The following is a 13,983-nucleotide window of genomic DNA, read 5'->3' on the forward strand; positions in this document are numbered from 1 at the left end:
CCTCTGGACCTCTCAAGGAGAAGGCATCTTTGTGTGTTAATATCCTGGGGACGCAGGTGGCGCTGTGGGTAAAACCTCAGTGCCTAGGACTTGCCGATCGCATGGTCGGCGGTTCAAATCCCCGTGGCGGGGTGAGCTCCCGTCTTTCGGTCCCAGCTCCTGCCCACCTAGCAGTTCGAAAGCACCCCTAAGTGCAAGTAGATAAATAGGTACCGCTTTATAGCGGGAAGGTAAACGGCGTTTCCGTGTGCTGCGCTGGTGCTGGCTCGCTAGAGCAGCTTCGTCACGCTGGCCACGTGACCCGGAAGTATCTCCGGACAGCGCCGGCCCCCAGCCTCTTAAGTGAGATGGGCGCACAACCCTAGAGTCGGACACGACTGGCCCGTACGGGCAGGGGTACCTTTACCTTTTTATCCTGGGGACATAATGATATGGAGACGTTATTTGGAAGGATACACATGGCCTGATTATGGCTTAGTAGAAAAGTAGGCAGGAAAACCCCCCAGAAATATCATTGGTTAGAATTGCCTATGTATCCTTTTAAAATGGAGCAAGATTTTAGTTTTATCCAGACTATTACTTTCTGTGTACCATCCCTCCAACATTTCTTGAAATATGCAGGTGGGAGGAAGGAACAGACAGACAGGAGCAGTGAGTAAAAACAACAACAACAACAAAGTAGGACATGGTTTTTCTCGTGTTCTCTCCTTCCTTTCCCAGATATATAATTTATTTGTTTGGTTTTCTTTCTCCGGTGTATGAAATGTTTGCTCCGTATGTGTAGTAGATATTTACATGTTTGGTTTGAAATTGAACGATGGAGATATATACACTTACATACATGTTGGCCATGTGGAATGTCTGTGAAGGTTATATATTTGCTCTTTTTCTGTATATAGTGAGAGGGTGGGGAGGGGTATTACTCAGATGGGTGGTGGGAATGGGTGATTGCATATTCGGTAGGATAAGTGGATTGTAGAGGGTTCTTAATTCTAAGACCCTTAGGTATAATGTCCAGGTCCTTGCATTTAGTCAGAAAGAAGATGTCAGTCTGTACCTGTGCAAGTTTCTTGGTGAGGTTGATGGACTTCCATTTCATGCGGCTCAATGTGGTGCCTTCCATAGTTCTAGTTACAGGTAGGTAGCCGTGTTGGTCTGCTGTAGTCGAAACAAAATAAAAAAAAATCCTTCCAGTAGCACCTTAGAGACCAACTAAGTTTGTTATTGGTATGAGCTTTCGTGTGCATGCAGTGTATCTGAAGAAGTGTGCAGGCACACGGAAGCTCATACCAATAACAAACTTAGATGGTCTCTAAGGTGCTACTGGAAGGATGTTTTTTATTTTGTTTCGACTACGGCAGACCAACACGGCTACCTACCTGTATCTAGAATTTTTACTAAGAGTATAAAAAATGGCTTCCATTATTTGTTCCTAGTGTTTGGTACTTGGGTGGAGATACACTGCCCCTTAGCATGCATGTAGCAGAGGGTTTTAAAGAGTATTTAAGGAAGCAAGCCTGTTTCCTAAGCATCGTAGATAAGCATATTGGTGATAAGGCATAGCAGAAGAAAGTGGTGATAAATTCTGTTGTCAAAAGAATGAAATTTGGTGTTTATACTGAGAGGCACAAAGTGCTGTTTAACATTTCCCGCATTCTTTTTCTTCCATAACATCAACAAATAGTATTCTTCAACATATCCTTTATGTAATTTGATTTACAAATTTATAAGAACATTTGAAATAGGTGGTTAGGTAGCTTTTGCTTGGGGAATAAATATTTGGTTTTTTAATCTAACTTTAGTTGCATAACATCTTAGGCATCCCAAATATATCTGCAGTTGCCTTTTCAGATGTTTACATTTTTAAAGGTAGTACACCAAGCTGACTCTCAGAGCACTGTGGTACACTGTAACAGTAGGAAGATCAGCTCAGAAAAAGGCAGGGGAACCTCCTTGGCATTCTAGTTGATAAATCAGCTTAAGAACTGTAGATATTCGGTATTTTTCTTTGCATTTTACAGCTTCGGGAAATATATTAAACCTTCTTTGCCTTTAGAATGTTTCCAAACCAATCCAATCTAATCCAAATCTTTATTATGGTCATAGATCAGCATAAGATAAAAGCACCTCCATAAATAAATAAAACCTGCTAGATAGGCAGTAGGACAACTGCAGAAGTACACATACTCATACTCTCATTTACAGTAGACCAGTTTGAAAAAGTTGGTAATGGGGTATTATTTAATGTCTCTCATTTTTTGTAATTCTCAACATATTACCTACCCTTTCTACCTTTTTATTTTGCAGAACTTCTAATGAAGATCCTATGATTATCTGAGCTCTACTAGCTGGATCCTCGGATATCAAAGCTGGGAGAAAGTACTTCTGAAACCAACATGTAGCAGATAGTTACTGTTCCGTCAGATTTGCTGCTTTTGGCCAAGGTGTTTGTCTTCTAGACTCCCCTGTGCTTTCAGCAGTGAAAGAATCATTCTAGGGATTCTTATTTCTTGGGTGGTGAATGAGTTTTGTTGACAGAAACTGAAATTGGATTTCACGTGGTTTTTTGTTAAACTGAGGAACCATGAGTAGTAATCTTGGGAAAGAAAAAGATTGTAAGGAGAAGGACCCAAAAGGGTCTTCAGCAAAGGAAAGGGAGAAAGAGGCCAAGACTTCTGGTGGATTTGGGAAAGAAAGCAAAGAGAGAGAGCTTAAGACCAAAGGGAAAGAAGCCAAAGATGGGAAGAAGGACTCCAGCAGTGCACAGCCGGGTGTGGCTTTTTCAGTGGACAATACAATAAAACGACCTAATCCAGCTCCAGGTGCTCGCAAGAAGTCCAGCAATGCCGAGGTGATCAAAGAGCTAAACAAATGTCGGGAAGAAAATTCAGTACGCTTGGACTTGGCCAAGAGGTCGATACACATACTCCCACCATCTGTCAAAGAGTTAACGCAGTTGACAGAACTTTATTTATATGGAAACAAACTGCAGTCACTACCGTCTGAGGTGGGCTGTCTTGTGAATCTGGTGACACTGGCCCTGAACGAGAACTCACTTACCAGCCTCCCTGACTCTCTTGATAACTTGAAGCAGCTTCGCATGGTTGATTTACGACACAACAAACTGAGAGAAATTCCCCCAGTGGTGTACAGGCTAAGGTCTCTCACCACACTTTATCTACGCTTTAATCGTATCACAGCTGTGGAAAAGGATATCAAAAACTTGTCGATACTCATCATGCTCAGCATACGGGAGAACAAAATCAAGCACCTACCTGAAGAAATTGGTAAGAGTGATTTTTAAAACCCTGTACTAAATCTTATTATGTAACAGTGGATTGAATTGTTATCCATGGGCAAAAGCCACCTTTGCAGAAATGAACTGCTGCTCCCTAGGACCCCCAAATCTGCTCTCTAGTGTCTGCTAATGCTCAATCTGCTGTGCAAGTAATGTCCATTCTGCTGGTGGATGGGCTTCACCAAATTAATGCATGCCGCGTGGTCATTACATTCCTAAAGCACTGAACCATACCTCATATATTTCTCTGGTGTTCAGCTACTGTCCCACAAATTTTATTCCTTCATATTGGACTCCATGAAACAGGCTTAGTTCTTGAGGAAGGAATACAGTGGTGCCTCGCAAGACGAAAAGAATCCGTTCCGCGAGTCTCTTCGTCTTGCGGTTTTTTTTGTCTTGCGAAGCAAGCCCATTAGCGGATTAGCGCTATTAGTGGTTTAGCGGCTATTAGCGGCTATTAAAGGCTTAAGGGATTAGCGGATTAGCTGCTAAAAGGCTATTAGCGGCTTAGATCAGCTGTTAAGCGGCTTAGCGAACAGCTGTTAAGCGGCTTAGGGGCTTGGGAAAAAGGGGGGGGGGAACCCCAGGAATCGCAAGACATTTTCGTCTTGTGAAGCAAGCCCATAGCAAATTCGTTTTGCGAAGCACCTCCAAAATGGAAAACCCTTTCGTCTAGCGGGTTTTCCATCTTGCGAGGCATTCGTCTTGCGGGGCACCACTGTACAACCATTTCTTGGCTCCCAGATACAGTGTTAGATATTAAGGATTGTGTATCTGTGCTGCCTAAGACATAAGTAGTAGTATTGTGTGGGGGTAAAGTCGAGAAAGTTAGAAATGCCTTCGTAAGAATTGGGGTACAAACAACACTTTAGGAGAAAGCAGTTTTGGTGCTATCTAATTACTGATCAGTATGCCTGCAATTAATCTTTTCATAAATGTAACATTGAATCATGAATTCACATTTCTTTCAGGAGTGGAAACTTGCTTAAGTTGCAAAAATGGCACGGCTAGTATTTTAACTAAGAATCTGAGTAAATTTAATATTTTCTTATAGGTCAAGAGATTCCATTATGAATTGCCTATAGAAATTCAATAACTTTCCAACTCCTTTCCTATAAGCCGTAATACTGAAAAGGCTATGATCATTTGACAGTACTGTTAGAAGGGATGAGGTTTAGGGAATATGTTGGCTGGTCTCTTGAATTACGACCATATGGGGATAGCATAAAGACCTGAAGAAGTATCATGCAGAGCAAAAATTTCCACATTTAAACTATCTTAAGAATCTTAGGAATCTTAAACAGTTCCTAAATAACTACGTAACTATATACAAATGTATGCAACAGGATAATATGTGTGATCACCTACTTTGCTCTGTTGCTGTAATTTTCCCACTTTTATTTACTTATCACTGGGGGTTTTTTGTCTCTTGTTTCCCTCTAACCTCACTCCCCTCCATTTCCACTTGCAGATGTGTATGTTCCTGCCACTTTTGGATTGCAGTTTATTAATTTGTTAGTCTTAAAGTGTTTCAAGATACTTCTATTTTATTTTGTTCAAGAAATTCAGCTTTCTTTCAGCTGGCCTCTTTGCTTAAAATTCTTTTATTCATTCTATTTTTCTTTTAATAAGTAAACTGGTGGTTCTGATTTAAGACAATGTTACGACACTTAAATTTAATTATAATCCACACAGGCAAGATGCATCCATGCACTCTATCCTGATACAGTGACAAGTAAAGCAGCGTATGCAAACAGGATACACTCCTATGGGATTTCTATTATTGAAGTCACTCAAAAAATTGCCTGTTCACGCAGTGTATGCTTCTATACAGTTCTTGTACTTGGAAACAGTTGGAGAGGGATAATAATAATAATAATAATAATAATAATAATAATAATAATAATTTGTTATTTATACCCTGCCCATCTGGCTGAGTTTCCCCAGCCACTCTGGGCGGCTCCCAATCAAGTGTTAAAAACAGTACAGCGTTAAATAATAAAAACTTCCCTGAATAGGGCTGCCTTCAGATGTCTTGTAAAGATAGGATAGCTGCTTATTTCCTTGACATCTGAAGGGAGGGTGTTCCACAGGGTGGGTGCCACTACTGAGAAGGCCCTCTGTCTCGTTCCCTGTAACCAGAAGGCTGTTTATTGCTGTAGACTCTTCCTTAGGGCAAGTTACACTCTAAAAACTCATAGAAACCTTGGGGCGGGGTGCCTCCATTTTTGTGGCTGGAGTGAACTTAATATATTCACTTGTTTAGTATAGCTTTGGAACAAGTATTAGTTTTGCCAACCTTTGCTCACTGCAGCTTTTCTTTAAGCAAATACAGTGTAATATTTTTTTGCTGCTGAAGGGCATAAGGTGCACATCTAGTGCAAAATTAAGTAAAAATGGTTAGGCGTTAGGGGATGTTTGATGTGGCAGCAGCATAACTCAGCTTAGGTCATGTTGAATGTATAAAGTGTGTGAACTGATCTGTGGACAATTTAAGGAACAGTAGAAACAAGCAACAACTTGATTCTCACAAATGTCTCATGTTTACTTTAGCTGTTAATCTCTGCCTTTGCGCAGTGATATCAGACTAATCTTTACCACTTTTATTGGTAGCTGCTTATATTTGTCTTGCTTTTGGAACAAGGCTTATTGCTGCTGCCCTTTTGACTTGTGTGATACCTTTGAGGAAACCAGTTGGAAATACTGTTCTCTGCTGTGTCTGTTGGGAGAAGGACTACACAGTGCTTGTGTATTTTTGTATATCCACTGTGGCTCCAGAGAAACCACCAAAGGAGGTTTATTTTTCTCTTCTCTGAACTGTTTAGTCTGAGGTGTCGCACTGTATTAAAAATGCGAAGTCCTGCCAACAGCTAATGCTAAGAATTATGCATTCCTGAAGAAAACATTGGGGATCCCCTATTGCCTAAGGTAGATCTAGCTTATTATCCATATCTCTCTAGGAAATCCTCCATTCCATTGAAGCAAGGGTGAAGAGTGGGATAAAATTCAAAATTATAGTGAGTCACAGAAGAAGCATGAGAAATATGAAGAAACAAATGGGAGTGTCTCTGACTGAATCCAAAGCATTCTTGTAATCTTAGGTTTACCTTATGCATTCTTTTATAGCTGGTTTGTTCTACATGTTCATTTCTAGAGGCACTTCATACAATTAGTTTTATTTTCACACAAAATAGCTTTATTATTCAATGCATGCATTCTCTAATAAAACTACTGACTGAAATGGTGACAGGTTTCTCTATTTTTCACAGATATGCACATGTAAGTAGCAAAGCAGGTGAAAGCAGATGCTTCTAAAATTATTCAATTTGGGGTGGTTTGGGGAAATTGCAGTAAAGGCTGACCTACATATTTTGAACATCCCTGTTGGACAGGATTTTCAAGTAAGGGGTGGATGGTGTGTAATGGGAGTTGTTGGTTGCCATGCCCAAGAGATGTAAAGCTTATTTAATTTAATTAAAAGAAATTGTTTCCCGCTCTTCTATAAGATGAGCGTAACCTCTGCTACCTTCTGAGTTTTTCACAAGACAGCAATAGAATTGTAGATATGAGATATGATTGATGGGCAGTGCTCCAGGTAAACTCAGAGCCAGTAAGACAGCTTGCTGTTCTATATGTTAGCAATGAGAGAAATGAGAATGGATTTCTAAGAGCTTAGTGTACTCCTGATCAGAATTCATAAGATAATTGTTCTTACATGGGTAGCTGGCAGGAAAAGAAAAATGAAGACTCATTGTTTTTGGTATACAGTGGTACCTCGGGTTACATACGCTTCAGGTTACAGACTCCGCTAACCCATAAATATTACCTCAGGTTAAGAACTTTGCTTCAGGATGAGAACTGAAATCGTGCAGCAGTGGCGCGGCAGCAGCGGGAGGCCCCATTAGCTAAAGTGGTGCTTCAGGTTAAGAACAGTTTCAGGTTAAGAACAGACCTCCAGAACTAATTAAGTTCTTAACCCCAGGTACCACTGTACTGGCACTTAAAAAATCAATCAGGGAATAGAAATTCCATTACAGTACTTACTATAAGCTTAGTAATATTTTTCAATGCCAGAATTTTAAAAAATACTTCAAGTTTTTAAATTCTCAGGTGTTATAACAATATAATTTAGGTTACCTTTTTATGTAGGTAGAGAGTCTAGAAGAGGATTAATAAACACTGTTGCTAGCAGACATACACGTATGTCATTGATTGCTCTGTATTGACTTAGTTTGACTCATCTGCTTGTTACTAAAATTTTATTTAATGCAATCAGTATGCTGGATAATGTGTTCAGGTCTCATAATATTCCTCAGTGGGCTAGCACAGCTTAAGAAAAATGGAGGGGAGATGACTTCAGAGAAGAGGTCAGAAGACAAATGCTAATTGAAGCAAAAATCTAGATTGTGCACAGGGAAAGCTCTCTATGCATTCCCTTTGTCATCTAATATAGGATTTATTATGATGTAAAGGGTTTTAGAATTTTCAATCTTCTTATGGAGAGAGCGAGAGTGTGCAGCCTTTCAGGAGAGTTGCATATCATCCTTGCAGTATCAAATATTTTCCACCAAGTTAATTGTGGCAGGAAGAATACATAGATACATACATACATGTATAGTTCACAACAAGTGAAGGTAGCCATGATGGCTGTAAGAAAAATTATAAAATCTGCATTAGGGCAACACCTTTACTAGGCCAACCAAAGTGTCTCAAAGTAGCGTGCAAGCTTTTGGGTTCTGGAAGATGCTCCATCAGGCTAGATGGTAAACAAAATGGGATGGACAGGAAACAGGCTGACTCTATAAAGTCTCCATTTAGTTATAGTCTTATGATGGAACATAGGAGTGGCATACCTTCAGATGGGTCTCTGCTAGGTGATAGGCAGGTTTCAGGTTGCATCTAAGGCTGCTGGAAAGAAAATAGGATGACTCATCCACCTATCTTTGAAAAGATAAAGTTGAGCAGTTACTTGGATCCATCTCCATCCTTAGGTGAAACACAAAGGTTTCATAGAAGGTGGAAAATGGGAATTAAAAGCAATCAGTTTGTTTTTATATAAGCTAAACTGGAGATTCGGTTCAAGTGAAGAAAAAAATGAACATTACTGTTTTCCTTGTATCTGTTCGTCTCAATGAGATGTGAGATGCCTCCCTCCTTAAATGAAAGCATGACAATATTAAGCAGCCTATATATAGGAGAAAGTTTGTGTGCTTTAATGAGGGAAAATATATAAATACGACAGGTTTTTCATCTTCATTGTGAGAAATGGTAGATTTGCTGTTTCTGCTAGAGTTCTACTTATACAGAATCAATATCTGTATCTGTTTCTATAACATTTTAAAGAAAAGCACTCTATCGGTTGTTTTATCAGAAGTAATTAGGTTCATGGGACTTACTTCCAGGTAAGTAAGCAAAGAATTCCAGCCTCGAATTCCTGCCTTAAATTAGAATTAATTAGTTCTTGCCAGGTTTTTAATTTAGGGAAAACTGTCCTTATAAATACCATGTTAGTAAGATAATTTTAGTACTGTGAAAAGTACTAGGTATAAGAGCAGCCACGTTGGTGCAAAACAGAAAAAGAAATTTAAAATGCAGATTCTTCTATTGGGAAGAATACCAGCACCATACAATTGCTATTCTTATTCCTTCTTTACTACATTACATTGAGAAGAGAAATTGTGAAATTGTGTGGGTTGGGATTAGAGGTTGAAACTTGACAATGCCATGCATGCCTTAAAGGTGGCCTTTTGCGTCTGCACTGTTTAGTCCTGGGCAGAACAATGACTTATTAATACTTGTATCTTTGTGCACTTTCAGGTGAGTTGTTTAACCTCATAACACTGGATGTAGCACACAATCAGCTTGAGCATCTTCCAAAGGAGATTGGAAATTGTACACAGATCACCAAACTTGACCTACAGCACAACGAGCTCCTGGACCTTCCAGATACCATAGGTATGTAAATATGTAAATATCTTTATTTTTTGGCTTCACATTTTGGGGAGTGTGACTAGTCCAGGGTAATCCAATGCAGGCATTTGGACTTATCCCTTGCCATTCTGTGCCCAAATCTCTAGCGACATTTGCTGAGAATCAGTATTGAAGGCAGGTAAATATAGAAGCTAATTAGTCTAAAGATGACCAACAGTAATGATCATTGCTTAAATACATGCTTTTAATGTAACTTTTAAAATTTAAATTTGATTTGACAAGATTTGTGATTATCTCATTCTGCAACTGCTAAAATTTACTCATTGTGAAATTTATAAAGTTTATTTTTTTGTAAAAAATCTAGCTGTATTTCTGAAAAACCTTTTGCTACCACCTAAATGGAAATACTGTTTGTAAACTTCAACATGAATGGAATGAATATTCTTTCTAAACTGCTTTAATAACTCCATGTTACCACATGTCTGCCTGTGTAGAGAATTACAGTTATTTAGTTAATTTGTGCCATTTATTGATTTAGTACAAATTATTTCCTGTGAGTGGAAATTTATATTTCCCCAAAGGACATTTTCTCATTGCTCAAACTTGTATGTAGACAACACGAATAACAAATCCCAGAGCTTAATAGGTGTCAAAAAATTACCCATGAACAGTATTTTGCCCTTATGGGAGAAACCCATGTCCTAGAATCCTGATCCATCTCCAGGTTTTCCATAGCCCTAGAAGGACAGTTTTTAACCGTTTCTCAGAGCTCCCTCAAGCACTAATTTTGATGAAGTTCAGCAAAGAGACTTCAGCCTAGCTACTCCAGAGACCATATCCAGAAGCCTTGCATCAGCTCTAATTATATTGAGATCTTTGACATTGTTTTTTCTGCCAAGGCTTTGGACTGCTTAATCTGAGTTTTAAATAGGTTGGGGATAACCTGCAGGAGGCTGATGTCTTCTTCAGCTGAATATACATGAACTATATATATATGATGTGTGTGTGTGTGTATGAGCTCAACCCAGGTTGTTACATACCTCCCCCACATACATGGTTTTGCATCCCCTGCTCCATCTACTTTGTAGAGTAAGGGGTGGTTGACATGGTTTTGTCTCAAGAGCCACATTCACCCTTGACCAGCTCTCCAGAGGCTACATGCCAGCGGTGGGTGTGACCACCCCACGCTCATCCATGTAGGCTCTTGCAAGCATGAACACACACCATGTATACACAAACACATACACACAGACACATGTGTGTTTGGACATGGTACAAGCACACAGCTTCCCTTCCTCCAACTCAGCTGATCCAAACAGATCAGTTGAGGAAGGGAGTGATCGACTTACTCCCTTGTAACTTTGCAGAACTTTTGTTTGGCATTAGCTTTTGCAGGCAAGATTCTGCCTGTCAGATTTAGATCGCAGCCCACACAAGGATTTTGAATAGTGAAATTGCTAATAGGTTTTGCCATTTCAGATGATTATCGTAACTTAGATATTGACACCATCATATGTGTGTTCAGGCATCATTCCAGGTACTATTGATGTCCCATCATTAAGGTTCAACATGCCTCCCCAGAGACTTCTGTATAGATCTTAAAGGGTGTGTGTGTGAAAACTGACAACAGTTTTCCTTACAAGATCTAGCACTTGGCTCCAGTGGACCATAGGTGTGCATTGGATGCATGAAAATTTAATTGTTAGCAGCATGAAACATTTGCCTGAAAGTCAGTGCTTAAATCTTGAAATTAACAAACACAACAGAGTAGATGGGCTGGTGGTCCTAAAGTCTGTCTGTCTGTCTTTAACTTCAGTCTTCAGCAGAATTTTTGTTTCATTTCAATTAGAGATTAAATGTAATCATCTTCAAGCAGATTGTAGCAGTCACTCACCTCTTAGTTATTTCAAGAACTACACATCAATCTCTGAACTCAACCGACTGTGTTTTTTCTCCCCCTTTGTACCTTCTTTTGGGAATGGTTTGCTATAGATAATATAGGTTTCTAATTATTGAAACAGGTTTTTGTCTTTAGATTTAAATTTCTGTCCTCCCTCTTTTTCTTCTTCTTCATTGTTCTTCAGAGGCACAGTTCACAAGAAACTTCCATACATGGAATGACACTCAGTTCCATGTAAGAGAGCTTCTATGTTCCTGCCCAGCTATCTGCAGGAAAAATATTTTATCACCTTTCCAGGCCTAACTTGCTGCAACCCTGGAGAGGCTGGTGAATGCTAAATAAATATAAATTCAGAGATGAAGCATCACATAGTTATCATTTATTAAAACAATTAATGAGGCACTAATATAGAAAAGGCACATGCAAATAACATAAAAATCAATTCAAATGCATAAATGCCACAAAACCAGTGAATGATTTAAAACCAAAAACACTAGCGATTTTCCTTCCTTGGTAGTGGCCTTCCAAAGCTTTGTATATTGTAAGCCAAATCTACAAGTGACACAAGTCATATATTTAAACAAGTGTGCTTAACATGGCCTCTTTTTATTTTGGAGAAAAAGCATCCTGATCTGCAGCATGTGCCTGGTTTAGATCCACACTGGTTTCTGCTGAATGTCACTCCTTATCTGGGTGCTGTCTCCCACCCCAGTTGTTGTTTGCAGCAAACAACACTTTGGGGTCAAATCAGCCAGAAGTGTGTGATTTTCAGGACGAAAGTGTTGTGGCCCCAGAACTGGACCCAGGTGCATGTTCCAGATTGGGTTGTTTTCTAATCCAAAATAAAAGGAGCCTGGCTAAGTACCCTTGTTTAAATATGTGACCAATGTTGTTTATTGTTTGGCCCTTAATCTCAAATAAGCACTTCTTCATTTTTTTAAAGGCGTTGTTTATTTTTAAATTCAAATTAGATCTGAACATGTGGCAGCTCTTGATATTCCCAAATTACTACTTTACATGGAGCCTGCTTTATTTTTGATTCCTGTGTACAGTCATACCTCGGGTTACAGCCGCTTCAGGTTGTGTTTTTTCGGATTATGGATCACCGAAACCTGGAAGTACCAGAGCGGGTTACTTCCAGGTTTTGGCAGTCGCACATGCGCAGAAGCACTAAATCATGCTTTACACGTGCACAGAAGTGCCAAATTGCAACCCGCGCAGACACGGGTTGTGAATGCTGCAGGTTGCGAACGTGTACCCCGCACGGATCACGTTCGCAACCTGAGCATCCACTATATTGGGGCAGCTCTCAGAGTTTGTTCTGAGGTTTGGGAGGAGATGTAACCTACTGTACTTCTTTTCATGTGACTCAGGTCTTGCCCAATGTATCATCATAGTGGAAATCAAGCTGACAGACGCTGAGCTCTTATATAGAATTACTGTTTGTAAAGGGGCATTTTTGGTGGTGGTTCCCTTTAGAGGATCCCTGTGTCTAAGGATGTGAACAAGTTGTTTGGAGAGCTTCAGTTTATTTGTTAGCTCATTATATTTTTATTTTTTAAATCTTAAGTATTTATGTTCTGCATTCCCAAGCAAATAACCTTTACAAAATGACTAATGAACTAACCAAATAGTATAAATGCATTCAAAAACTATCACAATTACCACCCATATTTCCCTTAATATAATTTAATTTGCTGAATTAATATCCCACCCAAATTACCCCAGATCAGTTCCTCATCAATTTATTTTCCGTCAGTTAATTTCACTCCCAGATTCTGCTTAAAATCATTCCCTCTATAATTAATAACCTCAAATTACATCCTGATAAGCCCTACTTAGTTCCCCATACCCTATCCAGATAATCCCAAATTGATCTCTCCCCAAAGTCATTTCCAACCCAGATACTGTTCTAAATTTGTTTCATTTAAACTAACCATCAATCCTTATCTTTACTGGAGAGGTGGTTGCCTATTGCTGCAAGTCCTTCTGCATTAAAAGAGACACTTGCCCAAGTCCTGCCTCTGTAGTTCTTGTAAATAACCTGTATGAAAGCAAAGTTTAGAAAACATTATCTTCCTGGTTTATTATATATATCTCCAACTAATCAAAAAGGTACGTAAATTAAAGGTTGTAGCCCATCTTTTTAAAAAAGAGAAACGCTTCTAGGAAGAGTTTCCTATAATTTAATAGCTTGTACTGTGTGTAGACTTGTTCCTTGCAAAAAAGCCTTACACTCTTCAGGATAGCCTGGTACCTTGCTAATGCTGGAGACTCCAGCATCCCTATGGCACTTATTGTGGATGATTTAAGATGGTGGCTGCTTGATGAAGATGAGAGTCAAGTAGTTCTCATACGAACTTATCACTGCTGTTCACTAGGGTGAACAGAGAGTTAAGGACTTCAATGGTAGGTGGCTCACAAGCCCTGCAATAGGAAATCTGGCTCACTGTATTCGGATACATATGCTTTAACTTGAATAATTTTCAAAAGCTTTTCATAGGCCTTTTTCTGTAACCTTCACCGTTTTGATCCATTGCTAGCAGGGATTCCTAAGAGGAGCTATCTTGGCAGTTTGCAAATATTAAAGAGGCTTGAGAAAACAATTGCTTACTCTTCCTACTGAGATCCACTGAGGTTACAGGAAAATAGATTTTGCTACAGACTTAATGTATCTGTTGTGCTCTCTACCCTGGCCTCTTCTTGCATTCTGGGCTACTTAATATCCTCATAGGACTTCTCTAAATGCTTTGACTATCAGCATTATTTTTGAAAGATCAAGTGTCGCCCCCAAACTGCCTATTTGTTATTCAACTAGTCATTTAGGTTAATGGAGTTAAAGTTGTAGGTCCAA

At 39.4% G+C, this 13,983-nt stretch overlaps 1 protein-coding gene across 2 annotated transcripts in view; it reads left to right on the plus strand.

Moving 5' to 3' along the window:
- SHOC2 (SHOC2 leucine rich repeat scaffold protein) overlaps positions 1-13,983 on the plus strand; it is a 48,274-nt gene that overhangs the window by 19,326 nt on the left and 14,965 nt on the right. For both annotated transcript variants that reach the window (XM_083441706.1, XM_083441707.1), the window contains exons 2-3: positions 2,308-3,287; positions 9,116-9,253. In XM_083441706.1, the coding sequence (XP_083297832.1) occupies positions 2,585-3,287; positions 9,116-9,253 (841 nt within the window). In that variant the 5' untranslated portion in view covers positions 2,308-2,584. The remainder of the gene's footprint in view (positions 1-2,307; positions 3,288-9,115; positions 9,254-13,983) is intronic.

The sequence above is a fragment of the Podarcis tiliguerta genome, assembly GCF_965153285.1.
Source record: "Podarcis tiliguerta genome assembly, chromosome: 5".
NCBI classification, from domain to species: Eukaryota; Metazoa; Chordata; class Lepidosauria; order Squamata; family Lacertidae; genus Podarcis; species Podarcis tiliguerta.